General features: G+C 38.2%; 1 protein-coding gene across 2 annotated transcripts in view; it reads right to left on the bottom strand.

Moving 5' to 3' along the window:
• LOC132114598 (copine-5-like) overlaps positions 1-13,275 on the bottom strand; it is a 102,329-nt gene extending 89,054 nt beyond the window's left edge. For both annotated transcript variants that reach the window (XM_059522795.1, XM_059522794.1), the window contains exon 1: positions 12,896-13,275. In XM_059522795.1, coding sequence (XP_059378778.1) covers positions 12,896-13,005 — 110 coding nt within the window. In that variant the 5' untranslated portion in view covers positions 13,006-13,275. The remainder of the gene's footprint in view (positions 1-12,895) is intronic.
• Positions 13,276-22,410: the final 9,135 nt, after the last annotated feature.

Below are 22,410 nucleotides of genomic sequence, written 5' to 3' on the forward strand. Positions count from 1 at the left end.
ACCCAATCTGATATGCCGGGGATGGCCTGCCATGCAGCGGCTCGTGCGGCTATGGGTTGAATGTGCTTCGGGCACTGGCCGCCTGTTATGAGGGGACCAGTAGCTCGAGTATGCTGTGCTTGTGACACTGTGGTGACAGCGCTTATTTGTAGGGTTGCGCACTGAGAAGTGGGCACGCGCGCTACATTTAGAGCACCTCCGGCGCGAGCGGGAAGGTGGGCATGAAAGGAGACCCGATTGAGTCTTTGTGACACTTGGGGGAGTGTGTATACATGTAGGGGTGCGTACTGTGTAGTGGGCACACTGCCTACATAGAAAAAGCTCTTTTTGTGCTTTATTGAGGTCGCCGTGAAAACGGCGTTTGTGTGCAGGCGTGCGTGCATTGTAACAGGCTCGTTTACTGCAGTATAGACATCTCCAACCGCCTTTAGTGAGGGGATTGGAGGAAGCATGTGAGGTTTCTTGTGTGGTGGTCCGGCCGCAGCGGGACTTAACCACGGTCTTTTCAGCCCGAAGGTCAGGAGGGCTTCGGAGGCTCGGGGTTCAGCACAATCCTGGGCCGAGGTCCCCGTCTCTCTGGCGGTTTGCGGCTCGTAGAGCGAGAGCGGTGCTGGGTTTTGGTCGCTGGGCGAGACTGTAAGTCTGGCTGCGATGGCTTCGAGGTCTGAGGGGGCGGCGCGTTTCTACGGCGTCCCGCAGCAGAGCTAGAGCGTTTCGGCAGGAAGTGTCTCATTGCCTGCGACGTTTTCTGAGCCTCAGTGAAGCGTTCAGCGAAACCCTTAACCGACTGGCCAAAGAGGCCGGAAGGCGAGATAGGAGAGTCGAGAAAGGCGGATTTGTCGGCGTCTTTCATCTCCGTGAGCATGAGCCAGAGGTGTCGCTCTAAAACAGCGAGGCTTGCCATGCTTCGGCCGATCGCTTGTGCTGTGGTCTTTGTCGCAGAGATCTTTAAAGTCATAGGTATCTGGGGCAGACTCGTCCAGGTTACGGAGAAGTCTGGCCTGAAAAACCTGCAGCACAGCCATGGTGTGTAGAGCCGAAGCGGCTTGACCAGCGGAGGTGTAAGCTCGGCCAGCGAGAGCTGAGGTGGTGCGGCACGGCTTGGATGGATGCACAGGCTTCGACCGCCATCCAGCGGCTGAGGGCGGGCAGAGGTGTGCAGCAATAGCCTCCTCGAGAGGGGGGAGGCTCTCGTAACCGTGGTCTCGGGCGCCGTCGACAGAGGAGAGCGCTGACGAGACAGAAGTCTTCAAGCGTGCGGAGAATGGGGCTTTCCACGACTTCGTGAGTTCATTGTGAACTTCCGGGAAGAAGGGGGCGTTTCTTTGCGGAGGGGCCGAAGGGCGCCCCTGCAGGAACCATTCATCCAGCCTGCTTTTAGCGGGCTCGTCTGGAGGAGACCAGTCGAGCTGAAGGTCGCTGACAGCCCTTGTAAGCACGCGAGTAAGCTCCGCGTCGATATCGGCGCGTTGTCCGGTGCAGCTGGGTGCTGTAGAGGGGGGGGGGTCCGCAATGGAGCCCGACCATTCCTCACTACTGGACGCGGCGAGAGAAAGGCTGTCGTGTCTGTCCTCTTCCGCCTCAGGCGCTCCGAAGGAGAAGGGGGCGCTGGTGAGCAGGGACTGGCGCTGCTCGTCCACGAAGAGGACAGGCGAAGGAGAGAGAGCGGGCGAGGCACGCGGGGAGTGTTCCGGCGTGAGCTCGCGTGTAACAGTATGCTCAGGCATTCTCTGATCGCGGCGTTTCTTACGCGGCACTTGAGAGAGAAGAGGCGGAGCGGGTGGAGCATCGTGGCTGGTTTGAGCTAATCGAGCCCGCAGGGTCGATATAGCCATGTCGTCGCACTCAGGGCAGCCGCCCTTGAAGAGTGCGCTCTCAGCATGCTCGCGGCCCAGGCAGGAGACACAGATGATGTGGCGGTCCTCGCTGGGCAGAGGGCCTCGGCAGGAAGCGCAGGCCCGAGGCATTTGAAACAACGCCTCGAATTCTGGAGGAAAAAAGTGTGATGCAGCGGCAAACACACTAGCTTTGAAAAGGATATAGTCACGCCGGATGGCGCAGCAGGAAGCGAGTGCTAAAGGCGGCGTCGAGATGAAGCACGAGCCGGCGTCCTCAGATCTGCGTTGCAGTGCTATCCCGCTGAGAGGCTTTTCGACGGCGTGTAGAGGCTTCTCCGGAGAAGACAGCGAAGTGCAGGTGAGATCGCTGAAGGAGATGAAATCTGATCCCTATGGTGAAGCGGTGGCTTATATAGTTCCAGCCACGCCTATTTTGGCGCGCTCTGACGTCCAATGGGCGCGAAGCGCCCCCATTGGTTCGTTACTCTCCGCCGCCTCACCATAGGTTGCTGCAGTTGCCGCAGCACAGCCAATAAGCGCGCGAGCCGCTTTGCTTGGGTCTGCTGTGCTGCAGCACTGCGTTTTACATTATTTAAAAATTAAGGATAATTTTTGGCTTCATATTCTCGAGAAAAGGGGACCTTTTCCCATAGCGTAAGCTAGCTTACGCAGTACGAGAGTACTCTCGAAAGGGAACTATACTTTACAATACAATACTCTACAATACTACAATATCTTTATAGAAAAATCCTAATACTGTACACGAGTCATGTTTTTCCCTAACAAAAAATTACCATGCTTTTATTAGCCTCTATAAAAGTAAAATTACCTTGTTTTGTTTTTGTTTTTTTGCAAATGGATTTGTATTTATTTTTAAATAAATACATTTGTAAAATAATTTTACATTTTTGGTTATCACAGTTAAACAATAGTAACCATTTTCTCTGGATTTATAGTTAAATATTAAAATGTTAATTTTCGTAAGGGTTGTGTTGTTGTCTGTCAAGCTCCCCCTAAACCTATAAAAAAAAATCGGATTTTTTTTTCAGCTAAATTCCTACTGTAACATTACAACAGATAATAATGATGTCCTTTATATAGTATTTTGAGTGATGACTGGTGAGCAACGTGCTGCTGCTTGATTAATTAAATAAAAAAACAAAGACAAAAAAGCATCTTTACAGATGAAACTGACCTAAAACCCTGAACAGTAGTTCTGCTTCTCTGATCCAGCTGTGCGCTTCCACAGTCCACTCTTTTCTCTCTTGTTCTCTCGCATTGATTACTCTGATTGATTACATTGATTGAGTCTGATCCAACCCGTTTGGCGGAGGCGCGGAGAGCGCGCGAGTCATGACTAACAATTCATGACTTATTAGAGATTTAATTATCAAATGGCGGATTCGCAAATGATCGCTTTAGTATACAATAATGATATTAAATAGTGGGGCAAAATCGGCTGCCAGGCCACCGGGAATTGTCCCGGTTCTCCCGGTGTCCAGTCCGCGCCTGATTTCCACAGACACGCAGAATGTGCAAGTCATATATTGCATTTTTGGGGCTTAATATTCACAGACACTAGTCCATGTCATGTTTTGATTCAAGTGTACTGACCTACTTTTGATTTAGTCATCCAAAATGTGGCATATTCCGTCCGCGTTAGGCATTTCGTTTTTATGACTGGATTCTACGAACCAGACTGTATTTCTGCATCCCGGAAATTATTAGGGTGGTATGTCTCTGAATAGTCAGTGCAATTTGGGAAAGAAATCAGTTAAATCTGTATGTGGATGTGTGTAAATATTCAAATGTAATCCCCTTTGTAATCGTTAAAAATTTCATAAGTAACTGTAATTTAATTACTCATTTTTTTCGTAGTAACTGTAACTAATTACAGTTACAATAATTTTGTAATTAAATTACGTAACGCCGTTACATGTAACTAGTTACTCCCCAACACTGGTTCTGCTGAACTGGGCTTAACTGTCTGAACATATAGAGCCTCTGACAGATCTGTGATGTTCAAACACAGACCGTAAGTTCAAATTAACTCCTTTGGGCTTTGAAGCACGACTGCATTTTAAAAGGAATCCTAGAACACTGCAGTTTAAATGTGAGAAGTTTGTAAGAAAGGTTTAAATTTACCCTTAAAAGACAGGATATTAATCATACATTTACACATAAATCATTAATCAATGCTTTGCTTGGCATGCTTTCTTTCTAAAGTCTATATAAAAGCTAGTAAAGCTACAAAAGAGACTAAATATCTGTGTCTGTGTGTGTGTGTGTTTGTGTGTAAATATATATATTTATGTATACGTGAACACACACACACACACATATATATATATATATATATGTATATGTATATATTTATATATATATGTATATGTATATATATATATATATATATATATATATATATATATATATATATGGATATATATGGACATATATATATATATATATATATATATATATATATATATATATATATATATATATATATATATATATATATATATATGTATGTATGTATGTATGTTTGTATTTATGTTGTTATTGGACTTTCATTATATTGGCAAAACATTAAAACAATCTTCAAAAGAAAGAATGAAAGAGGAAGCAGAGTCATCACAGAAAATAAATAAAAATTAATAAAATTAATTAGTATACCTATTAATGTGCATCACTCATATTTATCTAAATAAAACAATTAAAATAATACACAATAAAATGAAAATAACCAAAAAAGTAACAAAGGAATCGAAAGCAAAACAAAAGAAAAAAATTCTAAACAAAAGTTTCAAAATTCCAAACAGATATTTAAATGTTCCTGCATATACTTGTAAACATGGTTTCTGCAGCTTAAAATTAATAAAAGGTGATTTCCTGAATGCACTGGCTTGCACTGAATCGTGTTCTGTGTTGATATTTATGATAACACATCTCATTTTGGTGATATTAGCACCACAGATCAGTTTTTCTCTCTTTCCTAAGGAAGTGGTCTGACACTATTGAACTTGTATTCCAATCCCCTTCTCACCCACACACTCCCAGAACCCAGTGGCACTGTAATTGGCACCCTCATGCGGGAGAAGCTATTTCAGCCAAAGGGTTCAAAAAAGATTCTAAACTCCTCAGCCAGCCAATCAATCCTCATTGGTTCAAAGAAGCAGAAAGAAAGTAATTCAAGTTAAGTAATTCTGGTTAAGAGGGGCAAAGAGAAATTTCAGAGTGTATCTCAGCCCTGGAGGTAGAGGAGAGGAAAGGATCATTTCGCTCATGTTGCCAGGAATGAAAACTCTTGTAGTCTGGCCACCATGACAGGGGTATTACCACCATGACATACTCTCAGGTCAGTGGAGAGTGCTTATCATCATGGCTATTTTATGAACTCTGAACAAAGCCAAGAGCAGGACTGAGTTTGAGAAACACCAGGCAAAACATACACCAGCAGGGTGTAATTTAATGTCCTAGGGCTCCATCTAACTGTCACCTAAAGGCACACTGGGCACTGGCAACCAACCAGAACAATATTATGTCTCTCAAAGGTCCTGTGCCACTTCTAAGACCTAGGAATTCCTGTTATAGTGTTTCATTAAATGCAATATGATCTACAATCCCTCTGTCTTCTCCTCGAGGAGTGATTACACAAGAACAGGAGTGTCAGCAGTTTTCCATCTCATCAACAACAAGAATGAAACAGCATAATTAAATCCAAGAGCTGTTCATAAACCAGGCATAAATCTCCACAAAAACCTTTAGTGAAGTCAGAAGCCGAAGGGCCACTGATCTAGTTTTGCATGTCTCTTGCTCAATAGGCTGTAAATGAAACTAATGTGATGGTTAATCACTGTTACACAGCAAATCCTGATCTATGGGGCTTATTTAAGTTGAGTTACCTCTTTATAGGATAGACATGTTGAGTATTTGATTACAGAGGACAGCACAAATAATAAAACAGTGGTTCAGCAGGTCTGATATTAATGAAGCGTCATATTGCTCTATAGGACAAAAATCGCTAAAGAAAAAAGTTATTAAAAAAAATGGCTAAAGTGTTGGCAATTGTGTAATTAAGTAATTAATGTATTGAGAGTGTCAATACATTAAGTTTCAGCCTACACCACTGAATAACCAACAGCTCTGATACAATATTTATGCATATTTTTACATTTATTTAAATAATTAAATAATTTTATTCAACAAGGATGCAATCAATTGATCAAAATTGACAGTAATAACATCATTAATGTTACAAAAGATTTTTACAGACAACTTATTTAACGTTTCTATTAATTAAAGAATAATGAAAAGATGTACCACAGTCTCCACAAAAATATTAAATGAGGTCATGAGATGCCCATTTTCCATAAGTTGATATGATTCTTTAGGGTCTTAATGAAAAGTCTGTAACATAGTTTGGTTAAAATTTCTCAATGGCACTGTAAAAAACACCTTTTTTACCCTGTCAAAAACAGCTCTTTTCAGAGCAAGCCATTTTGTAGCATTTTCCTTTAAATGTTTAGAGCTCTGCTGACCCTGCCCCTCTATTTTAAGGGACTGTTTACTTCAGCCACATTTATTGTGAAACTTGCTAATTAGCACATATTGTTAGGAAAGGCAATTTGCAAAGATTAATTAAAAAACCTACTCAGGTGACACTTGATCACAAATAATTCACGCGAACATAGAACCATTTAGGTAGATCGAGGTGCATTCTCTTCAGAAACAAATGTTCCTCAATCAACTTCAATCACTTAGGAGACATTCTTGTCTATACCAAATCAGCATATTAGAAAAATTTCACAATGATCATATGACACTGAGTACTGGAGTAATGGTTGCTGCAAGTTCGGCTGTTTAAACAGTACTGTTTAAACTATTTTAAATTGTAATAATATTTCACAATATTACTGTTTTTATTGTATTTTTGTTTAATTAATACAGCTTTGGTGAGCAACCAAAGAGAACCCCAAACGGTACTGTTACTGTTACTGTTAGTGTATTGTATAAAGTATATAAACTATATTGTGATATGGTCCTACTATATTGTGCATCCCTAAACACTTGTGATGAACAATTAGTTATACGAGAGTAAATTAATGCGATAATAGAGAAACCATTATGTTGTTTTGTATGCAAAAATAAATTACACAAAGGGGTAGGGACGTAAAGATACACTCAACTCAAGATGCGATAGGATTCACAATACTGCTTCACAATACAATTTTTTTTTAACAAAATGGGATTTAAGACTAATTCTAAAAGAAAAGATGTCCTTTTTATCATTGCTTAGACAAAATGATGAACATTTCTTCAATGTCAATTGTCAAACAATGTCAAATAACAAAACCAAATTGAGATTTTACAAAAAAATAAAAAAAATAAATAAATAACACAAATAAAATAAATATTTTCATTTAAACAAACGAAGGTTTTGCCTGTACCCTTCCATTTGTTAAGAGGTAACCATTGTATTTTTATTCAATGATGTTGAATACATGCTGCATGAGCAGTGTTTAATCTAATTTAGATTTTATAATTAAAATATTTGGAGCAAAAACGTAATGGTCTGACTTTAACGGTGAAATTGTGCTACATCTGAATGAGACAGGAACAGCAGACGGGCTGAATGAGAACGCTAATTCGCTCTTTGACAGCAGATGGCTCTTATGGAAACGCAGCGATAAATGCGTTGATGGCTCTTATGGAAACGCAGCGATAAAGCCGAGATTTAAAAAAATAATCTAAATTTTTCTAAAGACCGTCAGTTCCCCTCAAAGATGCATTCATATAAACTACTCCCAACTGTATCGCAATTCATTTAACATCTCAGCCGATTTGAATTCATCACATATTTGTATCAATTTCCAACTGGTTCGCGGTGCATCTTTACCTTTCTACAAAGGGGTAATGCAAAATTATTTAATTAAAATAAGTGATGCATGATGCAGAGAAAATGCCAAAAACTGACCTCAATGTCCTCTGTTTACTACTCTAAATATTGTTTGCTTAGGTGGTCCACCTGTCAGTGCCTTCCTGAAAATGTCAGCAAAAATAAAAGTTATTTTAATCAAGGAATTTTGGAGTTATATTTTGATTCATGAAATCAAAAAAGTAAACAAGGTCAGTTAATTCTGCTATAGTGGTGTTAAGGCCAGGACACACCAAGCCGACCAAGAACTAGCAGCGAAGAAAGCTGGCGGTGTTGTCAACTCGCGTCAGCAGCCTCGGACCAAAAAGATGCACTGGAACACACCGCACAGACTACAGCCGACGGTAAACTGACACGTGCATTCTGCGCATGCGTGAGAGGAGCGAGCTGTTCATATCAGCAGTGAGCCCGATGAGAGCCGATGAGTGGAACACACCAAACAAACTAGCCAGACTGATGATGGCAAACAGCCTTCTGTAACAACATTACAATAACATCCAAGAGTAATAATAATAATAATAATAATAATAATACTAAAATTAAATCATCAATGCTGATATTTAGCACATCACAATTTGTCAGTTGATGTTTTGATTATGGACATTCAAAACTATGATGCCAATCAATGGATTTTCATTCAAATTGGGGGTCAACTGCACTCGACTGAATAAGCTCAGTAATGAGCAGAGTTGTATTGCAAGTGTAGACAAGCTTCTTGTTACTCCCAACATCTTTGTCACATCAAATCAAATCTTTGATTTGACATCATCCTCTGTTCAAAATGCAGGCATACCCACACTCACTCTACTAACACATTTATACATGCATACTAAATCAGCCAGCTCAATTAACAACTGGCCAAGCTCTCACCCAGCCAATCCATCCGTTCAGCAGCTGTTTTTTTCCCCTCAACCATCTGTTAGACTATTCACCATATTAAGCACTTCCCTCGGTGACACACAGAGGTCAAACTCTCAGTCCCTCTTCTAAAAAACTGTTTTCTACCAACCTAAGATTTCATTTTAATCACACATTGGCCATATCACAGACTTGTTTATTCAAAAAGATTCCAAATGACTGCCATAGTGTAATATCAGTCAATTCCTCCAGACATCAGTTATGTCAATCAATCCTACAGAAAAAAATCACAACAAAAATCAGGACAAAAAGAAGTGAATAGAGACTGGATGAAAACAATGCATAAACTAGGACACACACATATGCACAATCACTTCTGCAATAGATTACAGAGTGAATACATAATGATTGTAAATCTCATTAAGCCTCTCACATTTTTTTGCCACTGATTCCGCATTATTACCACACACTGAAGACCTCACCATTTATCCATCAAACATCTATCCAGTAAATTTATTCCATCCATCTTTGTACATTTCTCTTTTTCTCAGTCTCACTTTGGAGTTACTTCCTTCATCGCCAGGTAAAGTTCAAGTAGCATCTGATTGTTCTTTCATTTTAGTGGCAGAGTATTTAGATAAATAGTTCACCCAAAAAATTACATTTGCTGAAAGTTTTCTCACCTTCAGGTTATCCAAGATGCAGATGTGTTTGTCTATCAGAACAGATTTGGCCAAATTTAGCAGTACATCGCTTGGCCACAAATGCATCTTCTGCAGTGAATGGGTGCCATCAGAATGAGAGTCCAAACAGCTGATAAAAACATCACAATAATCCACAAGTAGTCCACATGACTCCAGTCCATAAAAAAATGTCTTGCGAAGCTAAAACTGTGTTTCTAATAAATGTATTGGTGAGAATCCATTGGTGAGCAAGTAATGTAATGCTATATTTCTCCAATTTCGGATGAAGAAACAAATTCATCTAGTTCACCTGAGGGTAAGCAAATTTTCATTTTGGGAAGAACAATACCTTTAACTCTAGGAAAGAAGACATGTTGGAAGCAGGACAATAAGAAAAATATAAACGTCTGTTGTAATATTCACAACTCTGGGACTAAAGTTGCTGTTATTTTAGCATATATAACCACACGAGGAAATCCAGCAATAAAAGGCACTGGAGCTGAACAGATAGCAAAAGAACAATAACGGCTTACAATATACCACGGCTCCATTTGGAATCAAGTCACATGCAGATAATGGAGATGAACCCCAACCGTAAATCATCTCCAGGTTTGCAAATACCCACCAGACAGAGCCATTCTCAGCAGAGTAGAGCCTAAAGAGGCAAGCAGCAGAGGGGTGCAGAGTGAATGTTGATGTATTCCATGATCTGGATCCTCAACTGCAAGGTCAACCAAGAGAAGGACATGGATCTGCAGTGAAACTGAAGCTTGCCAACAACTGTAACTTTATTCCTCCACTTTTACAACACAGAGAGCTACTCATGGGGGACAGTAACAACAGGGACACATGGTTTTTGGCAGGGACAGCATTGCTAAAACCATGTTTCCCAGCAGCAAGGAGCTTTGTTGATGTCCAAAATATTTAGGATTAAATGGTTTGCAAGTTAAAATGCATATTTATTTGAAGCATTAAAACGTGTTTTATTCCTGGCGAAGCTGAGTTTTCAGCAGTCATAACTTCAGTCTTCAGTGTCTCATGATCATTCAGAAATCATTCTAAATATGCTGATTTGCTGCCTAAGTAACATTTCTTATAAACTTTTTATAAAAAAAAAAAAATCTTACTGATCCCAAACTGAATGGTGGTGTATAACAAAAAAAGTATCTTTCTTAGACTCACTAAGTATATCCAAAAACTTTTTTTTTACCATTTGACCATAGTAAAACAAACCAATCAAAACACAAAACCTGATTAGTGCCAGACAACTGGATCAATCGCATATCTCTCACCCACAGGACAGCTTTTGTTTGTGTGTTTGTGATAAGGGTTATCACAAAGCCTCTGATTTGTCAGACCAAACTTTCTGCTCTCCAATATCATCAGCAGGTTATGAGAGAATCTGGAGGGGGAAGTGAAGCGATTCAATTCCATGTCTGCCACAATCCCCTGATAATCAACCCAAACTAAATCAATTACAGAGAACAAACGCAGGTGATGATTTCCACCTTCACCACACAGAGTCTCATCACAGACCTGGAGAGAATGTTTTGCACTGACAGAGAAAGCCATAATGGTTCAGGGCCAATAGATTTACTTATTCTTTATTCAATCACAGACGCAAGAAGGTGGCAAAAATCTAATTCAATTAAAAGTAATAACAAAAATAATTTTACTAAAATCTATAATTTGATCACACATTTGATAAGACTAATGAGGTTTGTTATCTGTGTTTGATTATTGCAGTTATGGGGATGTAGAACCGGGAAGAATGAAATATCCTATAAAGCAATGCTGATGGAATTTCATAATTAAAACTGGGAACTAATCCTAATCAGATCAAACAAAAATCTTCTAAAAATGATCTTAGAATCAAATGAGGTCCTACAGGACAAACTTATATTCCTACTTTAAGTTTAATCCAGAATTTTTTCTTTCTTTTTTTTTTTTATTAGAATTTTATTTGAACTCATTATATATATAAGGATATATCATATAAATCCCTTTTTTGTAGTTTATTTATTTGACAAGGACAATAAAGAATGAAGGAAAAAAAATGTATCTTATATGTGCATGTTATTTAAGACCCTTGTCAAATTAATATAATGTCAAGTTTAAATTAAAATCCAATTCATATAAAGAGTTTTTGTGTAATGTATAATTGGTACTATTGCTTGTACTTAGATATTTAATCATTACGTTGCAAATGTATTTCAATTTTAAAATAAATTTATATTTAGTTTATTAAAAACAGTTAAGATCACATTTAGCTAATGTGATGAAGTCTTGGTCTTTAAAAGAGAAATTCATTCAGCTAACAATCAGACCAAATTAAACCCATAATCAGTATTCTTTCTTTCTCTATGCAGACAGCAGGCAATATTAACTTGCAGCTGAGAAGTTGGCAAGCTTATGGTTATTAGCTACTTGCACAGGAAATTGCTCTCATTAAATAGATGGTCTGACTGTCAAGTTGGGCAATCCAGTACAATCATTTTGTCTAAATTGGTCTGAAGCGTGTATAATTGGCTATAAGCGACTATTAAAGACATAGCAGATGTTGAGTACGCCAGCCGTATCCATTACTCCTCAAGATAATTGAAAACTCAAACCAATAGCCCTCCTATCAGTCTGAGCAATGAACCGGCTGTGGTCCTGGCTGAAATTCATTTTCACCACATCTCAGAACCACTATAGCAGCATTTTAGTGATGCATTCTAAATAATAGCAATATTGTCTGCTCTGAAAGTAAAGATGTTGATAAGCATCAGCCAAAAAAATCGTTCACCCATGAATTATGTTGCATGCGACATATAAAAACCCCTTTCTGCTATTTTGTACTGTAGTGAAGACTATCCATTGACATGAGGACATCTGGGTGGGGTTTTCATGCTTCTTCTCATGAATATTCTCTGTTTGCTTCAGTACTACAGTACTATGATTTGGCAATTAGTAATATCACATTTTACAAGCCAACAAAAAAGAATTAGATGAAAAACTGAAGATAGTTTTCCTCTAACAAGCAGATCACGTAATGCAACTAAATACCAAAACAAGACATTTATTATTGATGTAAAGCAAAGATGTTTATAGAGGACTGTCCCTGATGTTCAGTACATGTGACAGCTTATGGCATCTCTACATGGAGACAGCTGAGCAGCAGCATGAGGTACTTTGTCAAGGAGCCTATGTAGATGCAACTAACTTGAAATATTAGAAATTTACGCTCATATATGAGTATTGTAGAGCCAGAAAATCTGAATCAAATTGTTGCATGTAAACGGCAACTCCTTTATGTGTTTCTTTAGACCAAACCCATTCCCATACTGATGCTTCTCATGCTCTCAGTTAACAGAACCAGTATGCTGGTTGAAAAAAAAAAACATAGAAAGAAGAAAAATAGAACTTTTATTATTATTATTATTATTATTCCAAAATAAACAAATATTCAACTTAAGACCACTAACACACGGTAAAATGTGAAGTGTTTTTAAATAATCAAACTACTGATATTATGTGGTTAACATGAACTATAAACGCAATGATATCAAAGTGATTTCAACTTGAGTGAATCATACCTGCACGAGACGGTGATCTCCACTTTGGTGGCGGGAATATCCCCCGTGATAGGGTCGAATTCGGACACTGAGGCCATGTCATCTAGTTTATCCATAACATCGCCTTCCATGGGCGCGTGGGACAAGAGGAAGCCCTCTACTTCAAACAGTTTTGCAGTTCTGGGTCCCGCAGTGCTTACTGAAATCTCAAAGCTCCAGCGAGGACCGCAGCAGGGTGACCGAGAATCATCGTCTGTGCTGGCGCTCCGCGGATGCCCTGTGAAGCGCTCAAATTAAGAAATCAGAAATGTTGTAAGAAAAAAAAAGAAGACTACATAAAGGGTTTGGTTTGCTAAATATAAAACCTCAAGGAAGCGTAAAAGTGCGCGACTTCTGACAGCGGTGAGATCTCTCCGTCTGCACTCACTGTGTGGAGTGGAAAGTAAAAGAGCAGAACTCCACCCCTCGCGCATTCTTTCACATATTCGTGCTTTGCTCTCTCTCGGCGTAGCATCACGCTATTGATCCATAGATACGACTCATTACTGCCTGGGCTACCCAATTTCTCACGGCGGTTAACTTCTGAAATACAATCGTCAACCACACTGTAAAAACAACGATGGGAAATTAACGCACAAAATACTACGTTAAAAATCTTTTAGTTGGTTAACTGTCAAGTCACATGTATTTACATAGCGCTTTATACATTACAGACTGATTCAAAGCAGCTTCACATTTATAAACAGAAAAATAACAGTGTTAATGTTTTAGATGTTGTAAAAGTCAATTTCAGCAGCAGCTATATTGTTATTATTCAGCTCCATAAAGTTCAATTCAGTTTAATAACTGTCAGTGTTGCAAAGTTCATCAATTATGAAACGAGTTCAAATAAAGAAATAGTGTCATTAGCTCATGTCAGTTCGATGTTGATTCAATTCAGTTTAATATCAACGTCGATGTTAGAGTCGTTATCCAGCTTAATTCAGTTCAAATTTTGTTCTCACCCGATCGAACTGTAAGTTACCTTTTCATATACACTGGAGGGGGGGCATACTTTAATCATCTTTGCTATATTTACAACTGAAAACACATTCTTTCTAATGAGATAATACATGTATTTTACTGTAAAATATTACAAAACTACCTTATAACTTACGGAGAAGATTCATGTTATTTTTATAAGGCAATATGCAAAATAGTATTATATTGTTGAATATGTTTTTATAAGGATTACTTTGTAATGTACTGTATGGAGAAAGGTGCATTATCAGAACTCCCTTCATGAACAATCATATTTCTTTAGCGTTTATTAAAAATTGTTATGCTAATAGGCAGGTTTTAACAGAAAATATGATTCCTAAATTGACATATATAATAAGGAACTATGAAATACAGACAAAAACGCTGTCCCGTAATACTTGTAACATACTGTATTTTATTTATTTTTTTATATATTTTTTTTTTGGGGGTAGTTATAAGTAATAATTACAGAAAATGTTAAAATTAGTTTTTACTGCTTGGATCAAAATTAATTAAAACTATTTCCTAGGCAACCAAGGCTTTTGTTGATAAGGCAACATTTAAAGAATGATTCTACTGCTGAAAATCTGTGGTTTGTTATCATAAAATATTTTGAAAGGACTAGAATAACTATCGCATGAAATGCCATTACATCTAGTGGACGATAGCGATGTTAAAGCTGATAAAAATCACAGCGTAAGACGACCCACCCAGAGTTCTTCATGCTACAACTGCATTTCAGCACCACAGTACTGGACAGCTCCGCCATCCCTTTTACTGCCATCCAGCAACACTAATTGAAATAAACACATAAATAAATACTGGTATAGACAAATTCCCACCAAAGTTTCTTAGAGTCACCATTAATCGCTTGTCAGATTTCATTACCGCTGCTGCTGTCCTCCCGGAACCTAATGGCCCTGCTGACCCATTTCAGGGCTTTTTCCCCACACACCCAACTTTCTCCAAACCACCCAGTGAGTAATTATGGCTGTTACTAGTGGAGGGCTGAAGGTGAAAGCATATAGCCTGCATTCTGACAGGATGACATACTGGAACACTATATAGTCCCACTGTAACGGAGATCCAGGCTCCAGTGGGGGGGCGATGACTGACACAATGGTGTTGCACTGGTTTCGAGGCTTGGATGGAATGTGTGTGTAAAATAAAATAGAAACACTATAAAGAGAGAACAGAGTGAATATGAGACAGAACAAGAACCCTCTCAAACTCTTGAATTACTCTGCTGCTCAGAATGCGTATTTCCTATCAACTGCGTCTGTTATTGTTCCTCTTGAGCTGAGAGTGAAAATGGAGAGACACTTCATTCAGAGTCTTTCCCCTTGGTTTAGATCCAATTCCACAGAGGACTTCACAGATTGACATCCAGCCCTGCCTTTCCGTCACACACACCGGCGGATCAGACACAGATGCCTCTTTTCTCACTGCCTCTTGTTAAATTTCCATCTCCAAAAATCACTCGCCACAATAAATCAGAAACCAAATGGAAAACAAGGCACTGTCACTGAACCAGCCATGGCTACGTAATTTCATGGCTTTATGCATGGTGGAAACCATTAGACGAGTGGCTTCCCTGAACGTGACATCATTTATCCACAGGCCAGCCCACCTGGACACAAAGTAATGGGAGACTGTGTCAGAGATTCGGTGCTTTTTCAAGCTGAAAACTCTGTATCATGTCATCCATGCCATATCTGCTCACAGACCCTCTATGCAACCTGATACTTAATTTCATCCATCACTTCCTAAAGAAATACAGGCTGCATATCCTTTATCTTCGACCTCAGGTCATGGGATTCAGTATGAGGTGGGTGTTTATACTGATACAGTCAGTAGAATTGATAAAACGACTCCAATTCCAAAGTTATTTGAAAAAGACATCTTATAATATTTTTCTTATAAGTTGCAACATACTGAAAGTAAAAACAGACCTTTTCTTCCATATTGTGAAATAAATACAAGATAATAAAAAAAAAAAAGAAATACAATTTAGAGCTGGGACTGCATTGGTTGATCATTGGAATTAGATATGTAAAAATCCAGATTGGAGAAGTAATGTTTTAATTAAAACATTAGAAAATGAAACATATGTATGGATGAAGTGTCCACGAAAAAATCAATAACAACATGCATTTACAAAATAGATACGATAGATGAATTTTCATTTCATGCTGAAATGCACTTTTTTTCTGTTGTTGCCTTAAAATTGCTGCAGTAATGACCTGTTTTTGTAGGCCAACCCAGAAGTTAGCATCACCTTTGTCCCCTGGACAAAAACCCAAGAGATTTTTCCATTTGTTTTCTGGATTACTGTAAAAAAAAATTATAATAATAAGTTCTGTGACCAACAAAAGTTTCTAATTCTTAAACTTTTGGTCATGTCACACTGGTTTTTGGGGTTGTGTTTCTTGTTTAGGTATCCTTGTATTTTATTTTGATATTTACCCATGTTTCATGTTCCTGTCATGTGTTTCTCTCCCCTGTCATGTGATCCTGCTATTGGATCCATTGTTCAGTGTGTTATTATTGTTATTATTGGTTGTCTTAGTCATGTGTCTTGTTTCTCATTGGTTGGATTGTGTCATGTGACCTGTATTGTTTGGTATAAGTAGCCCTCATGTTGCCATTGTCTATTGTCAAGTGTTGTTCTTGTAACCCTCTGTTGGTGAGTTTATGTTTCAAGTCAAGTCTCTGTTTGTATTTTAGATTTCACTTGTTCAATAAACTGTACTTTCATTCATTACGCTTGCCTTTGGTGGATTATCATTACAGGTCATTGAAATTAATTTCACAAATGCACAATACTTGCTGAGCCTGAAGTGTCTACCTGATCTCGTGCCCTAAATGTACCTGGGGGCACTTTTTAGCAAGACACGAAATACGTACCAATATACATACTGCAGTTCCAAAAGAAATGAACACTAGAGGCAGTAAAACTCTGACACCTTTTATTCCTTTTCACACAAATTTACAGAGTTTCGATTAATAAAGCACAATTGCTTGAAGAATATCATGTTAAGACTTCAAAACAATATTAATATGCTGGGAGATTTGCATTTTTTAACACTATCGGGCAGGTTTAGGGTTGGTTTTGGTGTAGGGCATATTTTCAACATGATACATTTGTACATTCAGAATTTGAATTCTGAACCTGCTGAAATACGTACCTAAAGCAACGTCATAAAAACGTGCGAGGGATCACTTATTGAACCTGTACTTTAACTCTATCAGTGGACATTTCTCTTTGAAATGGCGGCAAAATGTGCAGTAAGGCACATAAAAAAATGGTGTTGTAGAAAAGTACCCAGAGGTACCTATTTTTATGAGACTAGGTTGGCTAAAATGCTGACTTATTTCCAGGTTTTGGCCTGATATTCTCAAAATTCAGTCTGCATAGCAGTCCATTAAAAATATTTTAAAATTAGCCTGACCAAAGTTAAAACTGCAATTTTACCTGATAGTGATGGGTCATTGCACACTATATTCCAAACTGCTAAAGCGTTTTGTTTTTAGCACTTCATCTGTCTGTTATTTTGCCATAAGCTGATGAAAACAGCTGTGAGAACATCTATCTCCTCTGCACAGATGATCCTCTCTCTGGATTCCTTCTGGGTTTGGCCACATGTTGCTTCAGTTCAACAAGGTGGATTCTGTCACCACTGGATCAACAGATACACAACAGCTTATTTGTTGTTAGTCATATATAACTCAGTCCTCCTCAGGCAGGAGTCTGCATTTTGACAAATGCCATTTTTCATGTGATAGAAACAATACATTTAGTGTTTCAACAACAAAATAAAATAAAGTTAACTTGAAGCCATCGGATTGTGGGTCAAAAATAAGTTCTCCGAGAAATTGATTACAATAAGCCTACAAACTGCAATGTAACTTCAGTTTAATAAATAAAAGAGTGGTCTGCGAAAGCTTTTAGATATCAAAGTTATAGCTTTGTAGAGATCATTCATTGTCCACAGCAGTCTGGCTGTCGCTCTGTATAGGGATCTAAAAATTCAATATAAAAGACAGTGAGAAAGCTAGTTCTCTCTCATTCAACTGATATGGTGACACATGCTACAGTAGCAAGTAGGTTTGGGGGTCAGGTGATTTGTTCTGTGTCAGGAGGACTGTCTCCTTCTCTAATGTTCTTATGTAAAGTAATTTTTTTTCACAGTTATAATCACTTCCAAACAAAATAAATCTCTGAGCACAACATGGTTGACTAAGGCACACACCATTTACACACCCACCCATCATTTACTCACTCTTATGTCGATTCAGACCTGCATGATGTTCTTTCTTCTGTGGAACAAAAAGAGATTTAATAAGTATCCACTTGGGTAAATTTAATCCAGAGGCAGTGACCTGTGGCTCACTTTAGTGCTTAACAAAGTACCCAAACATGTCAGCAAAACTTACATGTGGTTTGATGATAATTTTCCATGTTGGCCGGACAGTTTTGGTGAACACACACAAAATTAAAGTCATTTTAACAGTAAAATTGTGGCTGTCAGCATCTTGCCCTTCAAGCTAGTCAGATAAACATGGAAATGTTCACCTGGCATGCCTTCTGGAATTTTAATAGCAAACATATAATGTGCAAATGTAGAAATTTTGGGGGTGAATTATTCCTTTAAATTTCATTCTGTCAGATAAACAAAGAAACCCTATGATGCAAAAAAGGTTTTTGAAATTCACCTTGCTTACCCTACCTGGAGAGTCTGAGTAAATTTGCAGAAGCGTTCTCTGCTGAACAGTTTTCTTAGAAAACCATTAAAAATGACCTTTGATAACAAAAGAACAAACCAAAGCAGTGAAAATGGAAAAGAGAGAGCTGTCAAAATAATATTTGGGCTCAGAGATGATTGCCCTTTGTACTTGAAAAACCAAAACAAACATTCTGGTTAGAAGTCAAGAAACATTCAAACCTTCAGAAGTTTTCTGCACAAAAGTTCAGACGATCATGCATAGGTCCTCCTTCAAACATCTGTAAACTTTGGCAATTATTTACATAAATGTAGAAGACGCATTAAAGCTACTTGCTTAATTGAAAAAAATAATCAACTAATCGATTAATCAGGTATACTCAGCATAGTCATTTGATCTTATAAAATATTTTTATTCTATTGTGGTACTGAGTGGTCTAACCAATCACGGTCATGTTAAGAAAACTATAGCCAATCAGAGTCATTTATCTCTGAGGCTGGGGTTTTACAAAATCCACTCACTTCCATTTAAAATGGAGTGTTTAGCATGCACTCACTGACTCAGTTCTTCACTCTCACAAATGCTCTCATTATAAACAATGAAGTGTAGAAAATATAAATATTAGAGGTTTAATGCACAGAGTAGACCACTTTAATGATTATAACTGAACTGAATGACAATGGAGGAAAACTGCGCAAACAAAATCATAGATAAACATACAAATAAAAAGGAAACAAAATTAAAATATGTGTGCACAAATAAATCAATAAATATGCAAGGAGATAAATAAATAGCAAAATAAATAAGATAATAAAACTAATAAATTATTAAAAAATTAAAAAATATATCATTTGTCAAAATCATGCTGTTCTAAGATACATTAAAGGGATAAACTGAGGTTGGTAAGGTACATTCAGTTATTGCAAAGTAAATGCAGGGCCCAATAAGGAACAATGTGTAGGCCAAGAAGGAGTATTCCATAAATACGGAAAATGCTGTTGTCCTTTGACATAAGATTATAGTAGCCAATTTTAAGTCAGAAGGATTCTGTGGAGTTTCAATGAACCTTCTAGGACACACCGTTCTTTGATCAGGAAGGTTCAAAGTATTATGAGAGTTTAAGGTGTCAGAGTGCAACTATGCTCCGCTCATAGCACCAGAACAGAATATCATGCCATTATGGCCCAATTTCAACCTCTTCTCTGAGCACACATATACATATTCATGAACTCACTAATCAGAGACCAACCATATGCATGCACAAAAGAGGAGATGTTAATTATTACCAGACAGCTCAAAGAGCACAGAGTGCTCATTAAGTGTTTGGTACAAAATAAAGAGATGTATATGTACAACAATGACATAGTGCTGGAACTATGTATATATATAATCCAATTTATGGCACTGTTCCTTTATTTCCTTTATTTCCTTCCTATCTCTCCAGGTATCTCCCTCCATTTAAAAAAATAATATACATATATATATATATATATATATATATATATATGATTTTTTTAATTGGAGGGAGATACCTGGAGAGATAGGAAGGAAATAAAGGAAATAAAGGAACAGTGCCATAAATTGGATTGGAGTATAAAACTAATATTAAAGTATTAAATAAAGATAACATCAAAGATTCTAAAATATTCATAATATGAACTAATGTCAGGAAAAAAAACACATACATACACACGAGCACAGAAATAATGTTTTTCCTAAAAATATTAATGCATTGGACTCAAACTTTCTGATTTTGCTCACACTGGGTATTTTATAGTTTTATTTTATATCAATTTTGTTATTTTTTTAGGATTATTTTCTCTACTTTGTTACACTTGTGGTGTTCCCAGCTGCCATTCTACAGCATCTTCACTGAAAAAGGGCAATGGCAGGAAATAGGAAGGTGAGTTGGAAGCTTTAAAAAATTACCTGTTTCCTTGGAAGCCTTATGCGAACTCCTACGCAGAATTGGAAATGTCAGATGTTCCCTCATGTAAACAAACACCCAACATCCAAGATGCTTCCAAGACTATAAACACACACTGCACCTTTCGCAAACTGTGGCCTTGTTTAAATCTTTCATAAAATAAGAAAATAATTTACATTATCTTTTGCATTCTACCATTTTGCATTTCAGTGTCTTGGAATTACAAAAGCCCAAAATGTCTAAAGCACAACTGTTAAGTCATTTAATTGCTAGCTCCACTACAAACCTGCTACTGTCAACAACACATTGAGCCGCTATGATAGAGGAATTATCCCACAGACAACAGCGAATCCTTATCCTGTTACTCTGGGATACCAGCCGATGCTAATGTGGTTTGATGTAAACTCCTTCCCACAAAATACATCAAAAGAGATTTATGAAAAGAATATGAAGCAATTTAAAAGACAATATTTTGTTATTGATTTACAAAGGAAGATTTTTTGGAACACTTTTAGATTCATGTGTGGAACAAAATAATAATCCTGTAAATATAAGTCAGTTTAAGACCAGGGGGAATTGATAATTCAATGGCTGTATAGAAATGTTTAGTTTCAACTACAGAACAAAAAGCACAAAAGGAGGAACAAGTGGCACAAACTAACACATGACTAGTTGTAATATAAACACAGGTGGAACTTTTGAATGATGACTTGAAATTCATACCAAAACAGCAAAAAAAAAAAATATTGAAATGAAATATTATTACAATTTAAAATAATTTTATCATTATGAGATCATTATGTCAGGCTGATTGGGTTAGAATGGCAGACTTGACATGTTAAAAGGAGGGTGATGCTTGAAATCATTGTTCTTCCATTGTTAACCATGGTGACCTGCAAAGAAACGCGTGCAGCCATCATTGCGTTGCATAAAAATGGCTTCACAGGCAAGGATATTGTGGATTGCACCTAAATCAACAATTTATAGGATCATCAAGAACTTCAAGGAAAGAGGTTCAATTCTTGTAAAGAAGGCTTCAGGGCGTCCAAGAAAGTCCAGCAAGCGCCAGGATTGTCTCCTAAAGAGGATTCAGCTGTGGGATCAGAGTGCCACCAGTGCAGAGCTTGCTCAGGAATGGCAGCAGGCAGGTGTGAGCGCATCTGCACCCACAGTGAGGCGAAGACTTTTGGAAGATGGCCTGGTGTCAAGAAGGGCAGCAAAGAAGCCACTTCTCTCCAAAAAAAATCATCAGGGACAGATTGATCTTCTGCAGAAAGTATAGTGAATGGACTGCTGAGGACTGGGGCAAAGTCATATTCTCCGATGAAGCCCCTTTCCGATTGTTTGGGGCATCCCAAAAAAGGCTTGTCCGGAGAAGAAAAGGTGAGCGCTACCATCAGTCCTGTGTCATGCCAACAGTAAAGCATCCTGACACCATTCATGTGTGGGGTTGCTTCTCATCCAAGGGAGTGGGCTCACTCACAATTCTGCCCAAAAACACAGCCATGAATAAAGAATGGTACCAAAACACCCTCCAACAGCAACTTCTTCCAACAATCCAACAACAGTTTGGTGAAGAACAATGCATTTCCAGCACGATGGAGCACCGTGCCATAAGGCAAAAGAAATAACTAAGTGGCTCGGGGACCAGAATGTTGAAATTTTGGGTCCATGGCCTGGAAACTCCCCAGATCTTAATCCCATTGTGAACTTGTCGTCAATCCTCAAGAGGCGGGTGGACAAACAAAAACCCACTAATTCTGACAAACTCCAAGAAGTGATTATGAAAGAATGGGTTGCTATCAGTCAGGATTTGGCCCAGAAGTTGATTGAGAGCATGCCCAGTCCAATTGCAGAGGTCCTG

The sequence above is a fragment of the Carassius carassius genome, chromosome 34, assembly GCF_963082965.1.
Source record: "Carassius carassius chromosome 34, fCarCar2.1, whole genome shotgun sequence".
NCBI lineage: Eukaryota > Metazoa > Chordata > Actinopteri > Cypriniformes > Cyprinidae > Carassius > Carassius carassius.